Source organism: Varanus komodoensis, unplaced genomic scaffold (genome assembly GCF_004798865.1).
Source record: "Varanus komodoensis strain SLA01 unplaced genomic scaffold, ASM479886v1 scaffold4, whole genome shotgun sequence".
NCBI classification, from domain to species: Eukaryota; Metazoa; Chordata; class Lepidosauria; order Squamata; family Varanidae; genus Varanus; species Varanus komodoensis.
This window is the reverse complement of record NW_025335941.1, coordinates 49,465,193-49,480,863: the sequence shown is the minus strand read 5'-3', so window position 1 is coordinate 49,480,863 and position 15,671 is coordinate 49,465,193. Positions and strand designations below refer to the sequence as shown.

Here is a 15,671-nt window from a genome sequence, read left to right as displayed (position 1 = left end):
GTCTCTGCATTTCTTTCCTGGTCAGCTGTAAGGTGAATGGGACAGGGCTTGCCTGTTCTTGAGTCCAAGCACTGAGGTCAGAGGATTTCAGTGACGAGCCTCCAAAAAATCCTATTGGTGCTAAGATGTTGCTGGGAGGCCATAGGAGTGTGTCCTAGCACAATTCTATGTGAACCACTACCAACAACAGTTAGCTCCTGCCCTAAATCCATCTGGCAAAATCATGTTTGATGCAAATTTAAGTGGAGGATTTCCTAGCATCTGTGCACTGCAACATTTCTTGAGGTGCAGGGCAAAGATCACAAATGACCCTGAGCAGCTTCATTTGGCAGAAACAGCTGCAATATTGTTGTCGCAGTGGATATGCAAACTACTTAATCCACATTTATACAGACAGGCGTTCCACATCCTTCTCAGCTTTCTTGTCAGATATTTCCTACTAGGCTTGGCACATGAATTTAATTTGTTAATTTGAATTGTATGCTAAGCATGGGCTTTTGTGGGGCATGAGGCCTGCCTTAGGCATCATCACTCAAGAGCTTTCTATAGCTGAGCTACAAATGTCAGCTCTTTCCAGGGGGCAAGTAGGAGGGCTCCACAACTAGCACTAGCCAAGTTAGTCAGAATTTAGCTGGTCAATGACCTTAACTAATGGAAGTGTTTTCAACATAGAAATGGTTTCCCTTCACTTGGTCTTGTCATACTATTTAAGCCAAACAATCTTGTTGCAAAATGCATTCTGCAGAAGCTGTCTATAGTTTTGACATTTCTGACGAAATCTCAATACATTTGAATTAAGGATGGAAAGTAAACTTCCTGCAGGGGAGACATCTGACCTGGGGACCCTGCTGATGCTTTTCAGTGACAATTTCTGGGTTTCACACAGAAATCCATGTCCTCAGGCAAGTCTTTTAACCTCACTGCACTGTTCCCTTATGAATGAATCACAGAATCATACAGTTGGAAGGGTTCTAACAGGCCATCAGGTCCAACTGCCTCCTCAATGCAGGACGCAAGTCACCCATCCAGATTTCAACCTGGCCTGACCTTGCTTACCTTCAGGCTATACAGAAATTTATGAAATACACCACAGGATGGCTGGGAAGATAAACAAATATTAAACATTATTTCAAATATTCAAAAGAAGGCCATGAGGAGGATATGTTGGGGATATAGCCAAAGAATTTCTTGGCTTGAGAAGAAATGGGTTAACTTTGGCTGTGTTTGCAACACTTTTAAAAATTTTGCTTAGGAAAAATGCTATCAGCAGAGCAATTAACACAAGATGAGTGCAAGATAGTGCAATTGCCTCCCAGCCCATCTAGTCTGACCCAGCAACAGCCCAGCCGGCTCTGCTCATGTAATCCCCAACATGTGGTTGTCCAATCTTTCCCTGAACACTGATGGGGCCTCAACCACCTCCCTTGGAAGCCCATTCTGTATCCTAGGGTCCAAACTGTTACTGGACTGAGCCAGTCAACAGCTGGGGCAAACCCAGGTGGACCCCAGACCTGAGCCAAACAGAGCCTGAGACGAGACTTAAAGCTAAAATCAGCTTTATTCTAGTGCACTATAGAATAAAGGGAGACAAAAGGGGACATTCAGCCCAAAGCAGTGTCTCAAAAGTTGCACCCCAGTACATGCGTTTTATATCCTAGGTAACCAATTTGGTCACATAATACACATCTAATGCATCGATACATCAATGTATGCACCCCCTCCTGTGCTGGAGAAAGAGTCCTTTCTTCTGTCAAGGACCAGACATTTCCCATGTCTATTTCTTATCTGCTCGAGATTCACACAGGCTTGCCATGTTCTTACTCCCTGCACAGTTGCAACTTTCATGGTGGCTAGAACCAGTTTTCACTGTCCCTTTGATTACTGTATTTGAGGTCAGGCTAGTGTGTTAGCTGTGGGTTACACAAAGTTCATTTTGTTCTTATTCCCCCATCCCTTCTGGGACAGTATAACTGTGGTGTTTTTACTATGTAGCCTTTCTTTGGCCAACTACTTTTGGGGTGTTTTGGGATGCTGCAATTGGTAAAATAACCATCAGGAAGTACTTCCTGACATCCAAGCTGGATCCTTGAGCTTTGCCCCATTGGAATGCATTCTGCCCTCCATTGCAGGGAAGAACAGGTCTCAACCCTCCTCCACATGACATCCCCTCACATGCCTATAAGTTGCTAAAAAAAAATCACCTCAGAGTCTCCTCCAGGCTGAACAGACCCAGTTCCCTCAATCTCTCCTGGTATGTCATCCCTCCCAGCCCAGCTACCATTCTTGTAACCCCGCGCTGAACTGACCCTAACCTAGCTATGTCTCTCCTGTAATGTGAAGCCTAGAACTGAATGCAGTACTCCTGCTGTGGGTGCACCAGAGTTGTGTAGAGTGGTATGCCTGCAGTGGTTGCCTGTGTCTGGGCCTGATTCACAGTGCTAGGATTAACACCCAGAAGAGCTTCCCATATACCTGCCCAAACCTGAATCTCATCCACAGCTGTCCTTCTGTGGGAGCTCCTGCCAAGGGAATTATGGTGGGTGGCTACTAAAAAGAGAGCCTTTTCTGCTGTGGCACCCTGGCTATGGCATGAACTTCCCAGAGGGGTTCATCTGGCCCCTCCCTTGGTCACTTCTCTGCCCCAGGAGAATTCTCCAAGGAATTCTAGCTTCAGACCACTGTAAAGTCCGTGTTGTATTTTAAATAGGTTTGCTCTAGTGCTCACTTTCATTTCATCTTAACCATTCAATTTTATACTGTTTTTACACTTTATGGTTTAAATTGTTTAAAATGGTTGTGAACTGCCCAGAGAGCTTCAGTAACTGGGCAGTATAAAAATGTAATAAACTCACGAGACTTGACTAGATAAGAAGGACTTTCTACTCTGCAAAGGCCTTTGCCCATGTGACTCAACTTTGACTGTGAGCAGCCAGTTGTTCCAGCTGCCTGCTGGCAGAGCCAGACACTGGCACCCATGGCAAAACTTTTCCCTTGATCTGAAGTGCAGGTATCGCCGCATTGAAGCCCGGGGGTGGGGGGACTTGGCCATGGTGCTCCACAGCCTGACCAGCAAGGTACCAACAGTGGGGGCTCATGCTGCGCCACAGCAGTGCTACAAACAAAGTGGAACACCCAGGCAAGAAGCGACCACTCGTGGTGACAACAGGGTGTGCACGGTATTACAGAAAGTCTATGCATCCACCCCTTGTTGCAGCACCTTGGACAGTACAGCAGGAGGAAATGGCCAAAGGACTGCTTTCGGTAGGTTTTGCTGATGACCAGACTAGCCGTAGGAGTTGAGGCACTCGTGTGGATGAAAACTGAAAGCCAAAACAGCTACGCCCTATGGGATTGTTTTTTTAAAAATGCCCTCATGATCCCTGATGGGCTGGGACCATTTAAGGGAGAAACTCATCTTGGAAAGGTTTTGAACCAACTGCAGAGCAGGGGAAGAAGCAGCTGCAGTTGGGTAAGGCCATGAATGTCTCTCTTCCCAGCCCCTCCTCCTTCAATCCAAGCATTTACATTGGGAAAAAATTGGCACAACAAACGTATCTTCCCAGTGATGGTGGGTTTGTCAGGTGCTGCTGGGACTAGAATTGTGAATCTGGCTCCCTCGGCTAGAAAACGGAGATGAGCACCGGACCCTAGAGGCAGAAATGGCTAGACTTAATGTCAAGGGGAAACCTTTACCTTTACCTTTTATTTCTAAAAGTGGCTGTAGGATGGCCACTTATGTTATCACCAAACCAAGATGACAGATTTCCATAAATTTTGCTTATGCTAATTCATACATATTGGGGCACTGTTGGAAATAATTGCTGCAGTTTGAAGAAGAAAAAACCCTCACCCCAGCTGTGTTGGCTTGAACAACCTGAGATGTGTACATGCCCGATCTGCTGTCCAGGTGCCACTTCAGCCTGCTCCTCCCTTTTTTGCTGCATTGTTTTTAACTGAACTTGTCCTGAGCAATCCCTCACACAGAGAGACCCTAGGAACAAATAATTATCCTATGCAAAGAAAGGCACAGATGGCCACCCTATGTGGCTGCCCCTTGTGGTCATCAATCAGAACCATAGCACAGAAAAAACATTCTACCAGCAGCACAGTTTTCTCAGGCCTTAGATTGGGCACACCTATTCAAGCAAGCCATTTAAGCTGGACCGTGTCTTGTCTGAGTGAGAGCGGACTTTTGCTTGAGGTGTGCTTCTTGGCTCTTATTTTCTGGCTCCAGGTACCAGGTGCCTACTCTTCCTGACAGCTGCCTGCAGAAAAGGAACTGCAGCTCAGTGAAGGCACTGCTACAGAACTCTTGGGTACTCCAGCTAGTACAGGAAGAACGACTGCCAGAACCCTTGAGAGCTGCTGCCAGTCAGTGTCTGCAATACTGGATTGGATGGAGCAGCACAGTGTTTTGACTCAGTGCAGAACGATTCCATGTATTCTTAGCTCAGCTTTGATTACCTTCTGTACTCTTGCATGGAGTACCCATCCCATGAATATCCTGGATCGATCTCATTGATCTAGCAAGTAACTATTGAGCAAACATGGCTACTCAAAGGGTAACAGAATCTGCTGCAGCCTTTGGTAGTGAGCATTGGTTTCCCTTCTTAAGCACTTGGCCTGGTTGTGTCCGTTTCATCACAGCCTGAGGGTGATGAATAACCCACCTTCCTGCTTAATCTGTTGCAATGTGACAGCTCCCTGGGCAAATTTCACAGCATTGTGTCAGCACAGCGAAGCAGAATCGCACATGTGCAAGAATGTACTTATCAGCAGGTGGGCGCATCATATTCCCCACCCACCATCTCCTTAAATTTTAAAAAGTCACATTTTACAGTCATAATAAGAGTGTTTAATGCTGCACTTAGAAATAGTTAGTGCTACTTGTTGTGCTGCTGGGAATGGGACAGATCCAGACTTCTTCATATTTAGAATAGATTCACATAAATCAGTGGGACTTAAATAGCTCAAGTCTGGATCCAGCTTATTGTCAATAATTGCACAGGAAGAGAATTCTGAAATAAAGAATGTGAAGCATTTCAGATATAATGAACTTTGTATTTATTTACAGATATTTTTAGATCATCTATTCCTCCCAGCTATTCTGAAGACAAAATATCTGTCTGAGACAAACCAACAAAATGAAATTACTTCAACAGAGATGTATAAAACCAATAGGCTAGCTGTGCTTGTTATCTTTTATTATGCCCATAACTTTTTCTACATGAAAAAATCAGTTTGGCTCTAAGCTCTTTCTGAAATGTGCCAGGCTATTTTGCTGGACTGTATCAGAGACAGACAAGATGTGGCAAGCAGGCGGCTTGCAGCCCATGTCCTCCCACCGCCAAAGTCACGCTATCCTTGAAAGCCAAGAAAGATCAAGTCATACTGTCAGCATCTGGATCCTAAAATCTTTATATGAAAGTTGCATTGGTTTCCATGGGATTACACCAGAAGTAAGCAGGCAAGTGCACACATTTAGAAGTGCAGTCCTGAAGAACCATCATACCTCAACAAATTAGTGCTTGTGCTTCCCAGTTGTGTTGGACTACATTTCCCATCACTGCAGCCAGCATGAGAGGGGCTAGATAAATAATAATAATAATAATAATTATTATTATTATTATTATAACATTTCTATGCCGCCCCTTGCTGAAGCCTCGGGGCGGCTTACAACACAATAAAATACATTGAAATACAATAGAACATAATAAATTACCATTAAATACAAAAATACAAAAAATACAAATACAAGCAACCGCTCACCAAGTGGCATGCTAGCATGGTTTGTATGTAATCCCTTGGTAAGCAGATTGCATCCTTCAGCCAAGTATCACATGGAGGACTTTTCACAATTTTTTCCAGCATCCCCAAGATTTCTGCCAAGGCACTGGTTGTAGTGCGATACAATTTTTCTGCATTGTTCCAAATTAGGCTAGCAATTCAGGGTATTCGTATCAGAGTCATTAGAGTCTTTTTCACTGAGAGATGTCCTTCTGAAGGCAAATGTGAAAATCAGTCTAGGGGAAGTACACAGGAGATCTGGCGGAGCAGACCAAGGAATCATTTGATCCTCTTTTCCACAAGCAGGACATGGAAATAATGGTCCTGGCACTCCTGTTCCTCCCAAGCAACTGGTATTCAGTGGAACATTGGATGCTCCCTTATACTGAATCCAGTCCATCTAGCTCCGCTTTGTCAAGACTGGCAGGGGGAGCTCTCCAGATTCTCAGGCAGGTTCTTTCCTAGAACTACTTGGAGATGTGCAGGGATTGAACCTGGGAACCTGTGCATGCAAAGCAGGTGCTCCACCACTCAGCTATGGCTCTTCCCTTAGCCAATATGCCCCTGTGATTTTCCAGCTAATCGCCTTTAGCCATTAATAACTCAATTCTCCATGAAGAACATCTGCCTTCCTTTAAAGCACCAGTAGGAAACTAGGGTCCTCCAGATGCTGCTGGATTGCAACTAACATAGAAACAGAAAAAAGCAAGTCAGAAGGGGCTTCCTGGGCCATCTAGTTTGACACCAGCTCCAACTGGCTCTGCTCATGTAATCTCCAACATGTGATTGCCCAACTACCCTCAGCCCTGACCACTGGCACCGCTGGCTGAGGCTGAAGGGAATCCAACAATATCCGGAAGGCTGCATGTGCCCCAGTTCTGCTTTAAAGCTGTCTAAGCTAGTGGCATCTCCAATCTTGGGGTAGTGTAAATGCCATAGCCCAGCTATAGGTAAAAGCCAGATGTGTTGAACCAGCAAACAGATTAGGCTCAGTCTTTCCAAGGAAACTTGTACTAGTTTGCAATTCCATCCCACCCAACAATCAGCACCATGTTTTTTTTGATTTTGAGCTGTGCAGTAACCCTGTCCAGGCCTGTTCCCCAGATCTTGGTCTGTTGCTGGACAAACACTCTGTTGCTCACTTCCTCTCCAGGAAATAGACTCAGCACCTCTTGCTCCAGCACGCATGTTGAGCTCAAAATATCTATTTCTGAAGCTGTGTGTCAGAACAACCACAAGATGCTCCTTGGGCATTAAGAACTGTGTGAGAATGGCCATTTCACATTGGCAGCCCTATTTGTAGGCGGGGAAAGGTGGGGGTGAAGGGCCATTTTACTGAATTTCTTTGGGCGCAAGAGGAGAAGTTCCCTGACAGTTTCTAAAGGGGTGGTACTCCCAATTAGTGGCACTAATTGAGGTTTTCTTTTTTAAAATAAGTCATTGTTGCTGGTTCCATAAATGGCAGCAGCAGCAACTGTGTTCACAGGTTGGCCATTTTGCATCTTCCCTGGCCTTCTCTGCCTGTGCAGGTACAGAGGGAAACTCTCAGAAATACTCAGAAAAAAATATATTCTGAGAAATTTCAGCTCAGCTTTGCCTCTTCCCCACAAACACTTTGCAGATAGTATTGTTGGGAAATGCCACATCTCTTCCATGGATACCGGCAGAGCTGCTTTGCTGGGGGACCCACACAAACGTCAGTAAACTGAAAGTTGGAGAAACTCACTTGTTCACAGTCCTTTTTATGACAATCCCATTCAGGCTGCATTTCATGACATATAATGTAAGGTACCCTGTAGCTCCAGGAATTAATATTGGCCATCTGGCAAGAAAGGAATGAACTTGTAAGCTGATTTCTTCCAAAGATTTAGCCCAGGCAGATGGAAAGCTTGGGCCAGGGTTGCTGGTTTCCACAGCAGGCCCAGCATTTATGCATCACCCCTGGAAGGGCTGAACTACCACATGCAGTTCCCTCTTGGACTTTTATCACATTTTCTTGGCTCCTTCTCCTTGTATCACTTTCAAGAATCCAGGCTAGTTTATTACCTTAGAAGCTGATGCTAGTCTATTTAAAGAGGTGGAATATCATTCAGTTCCTGTCCAACAAAGCCAATTCATGGGTTGCTCAATCCAGCCCAAGTTTGTATTGCCCTGCTCACTGAGAATAGAGAATCATCATGTGGTTTTGCTAATTTTAAAGGATGGGCACTGTTATCACTTTAACCTGCCTAGCAGTCTTGATTTCTGACAGTGTGTATAAATGTTGAATTGGATATTGTTCCAATTGAAACAGACCAATTGAAGTTAGAGCTGAGTTGTCCCATTGCTTCAGTAGGATTTATATCCAACTAATTTGGTCTGGATCTAGTCTACCATAACAAACCAGTAAAATAGAGGCCAGTCAGTACCATGTTGGCTTTAGTCGACTGATAAAACCCTTACTGCTTTTCTGTGCTGTAGTTTATTGGAAAGCTCTGTTTGTAAAGGTCCAGCAACACCTTTACTTCAATACCGAATAAACAACCATACCTTACAAGATTCTCACCTCCACCCAGCAACCATCGCCATTTTAGAAGACACAGCTAGTTTTGCCTTCTTCTGTTGCATCCAAGCATTTCTTGAATGATTGGGCTGCTTCATGTATTAAATGTTTGTGTTTGCATCCAATTTTTACATTTCTTTCTCTAAACTAGGAATGGTTCAAATAGGTGTTTGTAAACACAACCATCAAGCAAGCATGTTCAACTTGCTGAGACTGACTGCTGGAATAGTCCACTTAACAAAGTACATGCATTGACAAACCAAGGTTTCTTCCTGTATAAACTAGTAAATAGTCTTTCTTAGCAATCTTTTGGGTTGCTTTCCCTGGATGGAAAATGGGTGGACACAGCAAGGTAGATCCAGACCTACTAGCAGATTGATAGATAATGTAGTAAGAAAAACTTCCAAGCAGTCAGGCAATGGACCCAACTATCTGCCTTGAGCAGGGAGTTGCACTGGAGAGCCTTACTGGTTCAACTCTACTATTCCATGGTTCTACCTCATGGTGGGCTCTCAGGGGCTGGAGACTGGAAAGCCACTAGTCAGGGATTCTTGAAAATGGATTCTTGCACCAAGCAGAGGGATGGCTTGGGCTCAGTGCCCTAAATGGCCCCTTCTAAGTGCCTTATCCTAGTTCAGCAAGAGTTTCTGATTCCCAACAGCAGGAAGGGCAATGCAAAAGCTTTCTTTTCCTACCTGTTCCCAGATTAATTAGAAGGCTGAAATGACACTGATCTGAAGGATCTTAGATGTGGCAGTGTTCTGGTAGATTCAGGTCAACCCAGTGATTATTCCACCCCTGAGTCCAGTTGATGGAGTAGATGCCTCTAACAGAATGCAAAGTAGATGCCAGAAACCTGAAGTCTGACCACAACTAGTTTAGACAATATAGTAGTAGCCCAACCATAAAACAGGACAATGGATAAATTTTAAGCCCATGTTTTAGGACGTAACCTCTGAGAATCAGTTTCAGCCCCTCCTCACTCCTATTCTGACAACACCCCAAGAAATACTTATGAGGGAGGACAAATAAGCATTCCTTACGCATTCTCCCATCTGCTCACACAAACAATGGGTGAAAACATATGGCATGTGGGCTGGATTGAGTCCACAAAAAAATCTCAGCGCAGAACTCTTAATAGAACATTGAGAAACTCAGCTCACAGTATGTTTCTTAAAGGTCACATTTCTGAGACCCTACAGTTGCAAGGAAATGTCATCAAGTAACTGATGCCAGGATTGTGGCCCCTTGTCTTCAGTGTTGGATCTTTGTGGTCTTTTGTGCACCTCCTAAACTAGCTTGCTGCCTAAAAAATGCTGCCTGTGTGGAAGCAAGATTGTCTGGCAAGTTTCTGTGCAGTGGAGATTAGCCTACATCATGGAGGACAGGTATGTCCAGGGTTATTAGGCAATCACAGCACAATCTGCCAACCAAATGCTTCTTGATGGGCAGCAGCAGCAGAGAAAGGTTCTTGCCCTCACATCCAAGTCATGTTCTTCCCAGAGCAGCCTTCCCAGCCTTGTGCCTTCCAGAAACATTTGGACTGCAACACCCAGAATTCCTACTCAATAGCTCTGCTGGATGGGAATTCTGGCAGTTGCAGTCGAATGCCTCTGAAGGCCAACAGGCTGGGGAAGACTGTCCCAGAGGAAAGGATGCTGTATCTGGTGAACCACTCATCTGACAGGGATATTTTGGCTGGACTGAGGACATCCTCCTGGTTTTATATCACCTCCGCAGCAGGTGCTCTAATCTGCCGCAGACATTCTTGAATCACACATCCAGTAGCATAAAGTCCTACTATGGCTACATGAAGAGGATGTGTGGGAGGGAAATTATTTTAAAGGGCAAATGGCCAAATCTAAAAGCAGTGCCTCAGTCCCCTGGCATAAAGGCACTGCTTTAACCATGGTAGCAAAAGCCCATGTCAGCCTGCGATCAAGCAAAGACAGCACAGAACAATGCGCCCGGCTTTCCAGAGGTGCAGCTATATAGGCAGGTCTACAGGAAGAATTGCTTGCGTGACTGAAGAACCCTTCCTGGTGAATTGTCTTTCAGCATTCACCAGGATAAGGCAGAGAAAACCTGGCTAGGCTGCAGTTTCTATTTACTTTTCAAGTTTTCAGCATTGTATGCCATTAAATACATACAATGTTGGTAACTTCCCAACTAGACTTTTGCAACGCGCTCTACGTGGGGCGGCCCTTGAAGACGGTCCGGATACTTCAATTGGTGCAAATTAGAGCTGCCAGGCTGCTGACGGGGACTGGGCATTATGTTCACATGACTCCAGTCCTCCATCAGCTTCACTGGCTCCCCACTGAAATCCGGGCCCAATTCAAGGTGTTGGTTATTACCTATAAAGCCCTTAATGGCTTGGGTCCTGGTTACCTAAAGGAGCACTTACGTTCATACGTGCCCTCCCGCCCCTTGAAATCAGCGGGAGAGGCCCTTCTCCGGGAACCCTCCGTGAAGGATATTAGGAGGGTAGGTACTCGGAGGAGGGCTTTCTCTGCGGTGGCGCCCAATCTATGGAATGCACTCCCCAAAGAGGTCCACCTGGCACCGTCATTATTTGTTTTTCGGCGCCAGGCCAAGACCTTTTTATTTAAACGTCATTTTAATTGTTAACATTGTTTATTGATTTTATATCTTTGGCCAGGATGTCTCCAATTATATTATGATATTGTTTTTATATGGTTGACATGTATTTATTTATTGTTGTGAGCCGCCCCAAGGCTTCGGAGAATGGGGCGGCATAGAAGCTCGCTAAATAAATAAATAATACAAGCACGAGAAAGAAAGTAACTCACAAGAAAGGCCCAATTCTCAGCATTAAATTTCACACTACATGAAATGCATGGTATTTAAACTTGTGCCAGCTTTTAAAAAAATTAAGCATGTGGATCTTGACCTGGATCAGGACCATCATAAACAGGGAGTAGGGACAAACCTCTGCCCCCGGCCCTTTTGTGCAGGGGCTAAAGAAAACTTCCAGTGGTGCCATTTTTTTCTTTTTTCTTTTAGTCTTTGCTTGGAGCATATTTTGAGGAGAAAAGTGGCTGAGTTGGAAGTTTTAAACCTCCCACACATGTGATAAAACCAATTTGAATCAGGTCCCTGAACATGTAAGAGAAGTGGGTGTTCTCATAGGCTGTCTATGCATTTAAACCTAGTATGTTACTTAGCGCTGATTGAGGCAGGAAACCTATGTGTGGGCTGAACCACTTCAGACGGCTCTTGGGCACTCAAAATGGCCAAACATTCCTTCACTACAAAACTTCACTGAACACAGAACAGAACATGTCAGGGAAAAAGGCCAGGCCAGGCCCCTTCTCTCTGACATATGGCTTTCTCTATGTAGGCAAGACTTTGTTCCTTCTTTTTTGGATGAAGAAACATTCAGCCATGGGAGTAACAGTCTGTCGACTGAAGTACCGCAGAGGACAGAAGGCACATGCTGGAACTAGGGCAAAGATGGCACAGAAGTCAGTTTCTGAAAGCCCAGGAGTATTCCATGCTCAGACAAGTAAGGACAATGCAGCCTCCTCATAAATGACCACCCAGGAGGACATCTAACAGATCATTACACAAATATTTTGGTGTTTTCAAACCACAGCCTGAAGCACCCATCATGAGGCTACCAGGTGCCTCCAATTTATTTTCCTGAGGACTGTACAGAAAAAAATGTTCATGGACTGTGCTCCCTTTCCAATGAATGCATCTTAAGCCATGTATGGGCAGAGTTAAGTACAACCTGAGCAATCACCAAGAAGAATGTTTTCCTTGACCAACAGTTTTCATCCTATTAATCTGAGGGAAGAATGCTATATTTACTATTATTTCAGAATACGCCACTGAATGGATACACATCTCCACCAGCATCTTAACCCAGCCCCCAAGTCAGAAGCGTTTTCCGCAAGTACAAAAATACACATTTATTTGAGAACATATACAATAGTAAAATTTTACCAAGATATATTATACAATCTCAAAGCATTTCAAAGGTAATGCATTACTTTCAATATATTATAATAAAGAAGATTTCAACAGTATAGAATAAAATTACACAAGTTCGGCCTGTACCACCACCACCAAGATGTAATGCCATACGAGTGTAGGGTCATTAAGAAACTATTCACAATAGTAACAAAAATGTAATATTCAAATGGAACACAATAAGGTGACACACACATTAAACTTGAGTAGTTGTAAGTTATAGGAAGGTCAGAATCTATACTTTATTTTAAAAACATTCTTCTTTGCTGTGAGAGGAAAGTGACCAGAACTACTGAATAGTTGCCCCAGAAAACATACAAAAATGTTACAACTCCTTTCCCTGGAGGACAATGAAATGGACCATCAGCTTCAAAAGAGATATACAATACCATAGCTATGGAGTCCAGGATGACCTCACGCACTACAACCAAACCACAACAGACACGAAACATAGATCTACAATGTTCAGAACATACAGAGTGGTTCAGAGAAAAGCCGCACAATGCAAGCACATCTACAAGTGTCTGCAAATGTTTTAGAACTAAGTGTTCCTCTTGAAGGTTTTGATGTGGCCTTCCCAGATATCAGGAAGTGTCTTTGAAATCACAAGACTATATCTGGGAAAGCCATCCTGGTAATTCCTCAAAAGCACAAGTACCATTAAGTCCCTGATGAGAATGTATCGCCCCTGGGATATTAAAGCAAACATAGTTATGTTGAATACTGGCTGCTTAAACATAAGATTCCTCTGTAAAAAATATTTGGTCCATCTTCTCAAGCTGGGGGTCACTGCACAGCTTTCTCAGCTGCTCCGTTTTGCTAGCATCAGCCCTTTCCTTCGATTCTGGGGAGCAACGATTTGAATCAGACTGAAACATAAATTCATTCTCAGCTTTGGCGAGATTCAGAGAGGCACAGAATTCCTTCCCAGAGGGGGCTTCAACAACTTCGGGCTCTGTGCTTGACAAAGACGTATCACTCTTGCAATCTGCAGCCTGCTGAGCAGTGACCTCTGTAAGAAGCGCAGATTCACTGGCATTTTCCTCAGTGACCCACTGACATTCAGCAGTGAAGACAGGATCTGGCTCAGGTTTCTGCTCAGCACTTAGATTAAGACAGGAAGGCTGTGTTTTTTGAGAAGGCAAAAAGGAAGAACTTTCCTCCTCTTCCTCTTCTTTGCTTTGCTCTGCCAAAAGTTCTAATGCCTTTAGCCGTTTGTCCTGGACTTCCACTGGACAAAAGGGAGGGTTGCCAAGTTGCCCAGCTTCTCCCTGAAAAGGACCATTCTCCTGGTCCACTGAGACAACATGAACATCTGGCACGCAGGAACTGCCCAATCCTTGCTGCTGCCTTTGATGTAGGTTAGCCTCTGATGCATCTGAAGGACAGATTTGTGACTCCACTGTTATTTTAATGGAGCTGTTCTTTTTCTCTTCCTGCTTGGAGGCTCTTTCCCTTTTCCGCAGAGTCCAGTTCTTCATGGTGGAAGCTCCACTTTTTAACCATGTGCTGGGATGCAGAGTGACAGAGCTTTTGTGAGGAGGCCATTCCAGACTCTCCTTCCTGGCAGATACTGAGCTGCCATTATTGCTACCACTTGCTTGGTTAGGAAAAGAGCCACCCCCTGAACCAAGATGGACACCCGAGAAGGGGTTGAAATCAGGAGAGACCTCCCCATACTTCCTCTGGGGGTGAAATGAGCAGTCCAGAGGAGAGGAGGTCTCTGTTGGGGTAAACACAGAGTAGTCCGAAAACTGGGAAAAAGCACTATCTAGAGAGCTCATTGAAGACCCTGAAGGAGAGGTACCAGGGGAGGACAGGCTAGAACAGCTAGTCCTGGAGCAGATGTTCAGCCTAAGAGGAGGTGGTGGGAGAAGGCGGTTAGATATCTCCTTCTTTTCATTGGTCTGGCTTTCAGGACCATCTGTGCCAATTTCTATGTTTCTGACCAAACTCTGATTTATAAGCTTCTGGCCTTCCACTTGTAGCGAGCGAAGCTGCTTGAGATAGTCTTCATCTGTGTGGGACAGAACAGCATCACAGCTGGCTTTGCGCACGGCACTTTCATGGAACCCACTGAGGGGTGTAAAGTTGGAGGCAAGAAGGCCAATGGTGGGTTCAGAACAGCGCCGGTGTCTTCTTGAGCTTTTGAGGACATCTGAGATGGCCGTTGATGAGTAACCTGATGTGATGGAACACAGGGACTCATTCTCGGAGTACTCTCGGGAGGGGGATTTGTGATGGAACCCAGCAGAGATGGACAGTGGCTGAGACTTGGCAGGTAATTTGATCTGAGGGTCTTCTGCTTCGGGTGGGTCTAGATCACAGTCACTCAGGGTCAAAACAGAGTCCCTACTCCTGTTCTCTTGACCTCGTTTTTTAAGGAGGTTGTTAAATGAAGAGTCTGCACAGTCGTTCAACTCGTTTTCCAGACTGTCATAGGAGGAGTCATTCAGGTGAAAAGAAGACAGATCTGCAAGAGCGTGAAGCAGGGTTAGCACAACATGAAGTGTCGCAACACCCATTCATTCAAAAGCAGCACTGCTTGACAGCAATGAACAGGAGCCATCGATGCACGGGCTTTTGCCTAACGCACTTTCAGGATGATTTCATTATTTAAGCTCCGGCAGGTTGTGGTGTGCAGCAGCAGCCGTTGTGAATATTCGAATTCTGACGCAAAGGTGGCGGGATCCTTGTACAGGCTGCCCACACTGGGTTTGCACCATGTCATGAAAATCTATTCATCACAACCTGGATATTCAAAAGAGCACCAGAACATACCATAACCCACTGCAGCTTAAATAAGCCACAGTGAGGTGCACTGGTCGTGCAAACCCAGCCCAGTGACACGCTGAAAGCCATTTGGACCATACATTGTCCACTCCCCTGCACTGCACTGTGTGCTGCAGCACATGGTCGAGTCACCATGGAGAAGGTGCCAAAAAAAAAGCTGCTGGAGTGCAAGTTAAAACACTAGAACAGCTTTCCCCAACTTGGTGCCCTTCAGATGTAGTGGGTTGCAACTCCCTGCATCACCACTGGGGAAGACTGTGCTAGAACAAACGCCACTTTTTTCACTCAATTTACTTCTAAGTCTTTTTTTTTACCTGAACCATCTTCTCTGTTGTCATTTTTGGGCATGATGTCTGCAAAGATGGAAGTAATTTCCTCTCCAAAAATCCGGCAGCAATTTTCAATTAGGAACTGTACAAGGATGGAAACCTGCAACCAGAGAAGGAACAGACGGCACGAGGTTCAATGGCATGACCCTTGCCGGGGATCAGAGAAACCACATGGTTCCTAGGAAAGCTTCTACATGGTCATCTCTCTACCAGTCCACTAC

At 44.9% G+C, this 15,671-nt stretch overlaps 1 protein-coding gene across 1 annotated transcript in view; it reads right to left on the bottom strand.

Annotated features, from left to right (window-relative positions):
* Positions 1 to 12,155: 12,155 nt before the first annotated feature.
* The window catches only part of ARHGAP20 (Rho GTPase activating protein 20), an 89,178-nt gene continuing 85,662 nt past the window's right edge, over positions 12,156 to 15,671 (bottom strand). Inside the window, exons 14-15 of the mRNA XM_044442691.1 lie at positions 15,436 to 15,550; positions 12,156 to 14,801 (exon numbers count right to left, since the gene is read on the bottom strand). Coding sequence (XP_044298626.1) covers positions 13,060 to 14,801; positions 15,436 to 15,550 — 1,857 coding nt within the window. The 3' untranslated portion in view covers positions 12,156 to 13,059. The remainder of the gene's footprint in view (positions 14,802 to 15,435; positions 15,551 to 15,671) is intronic.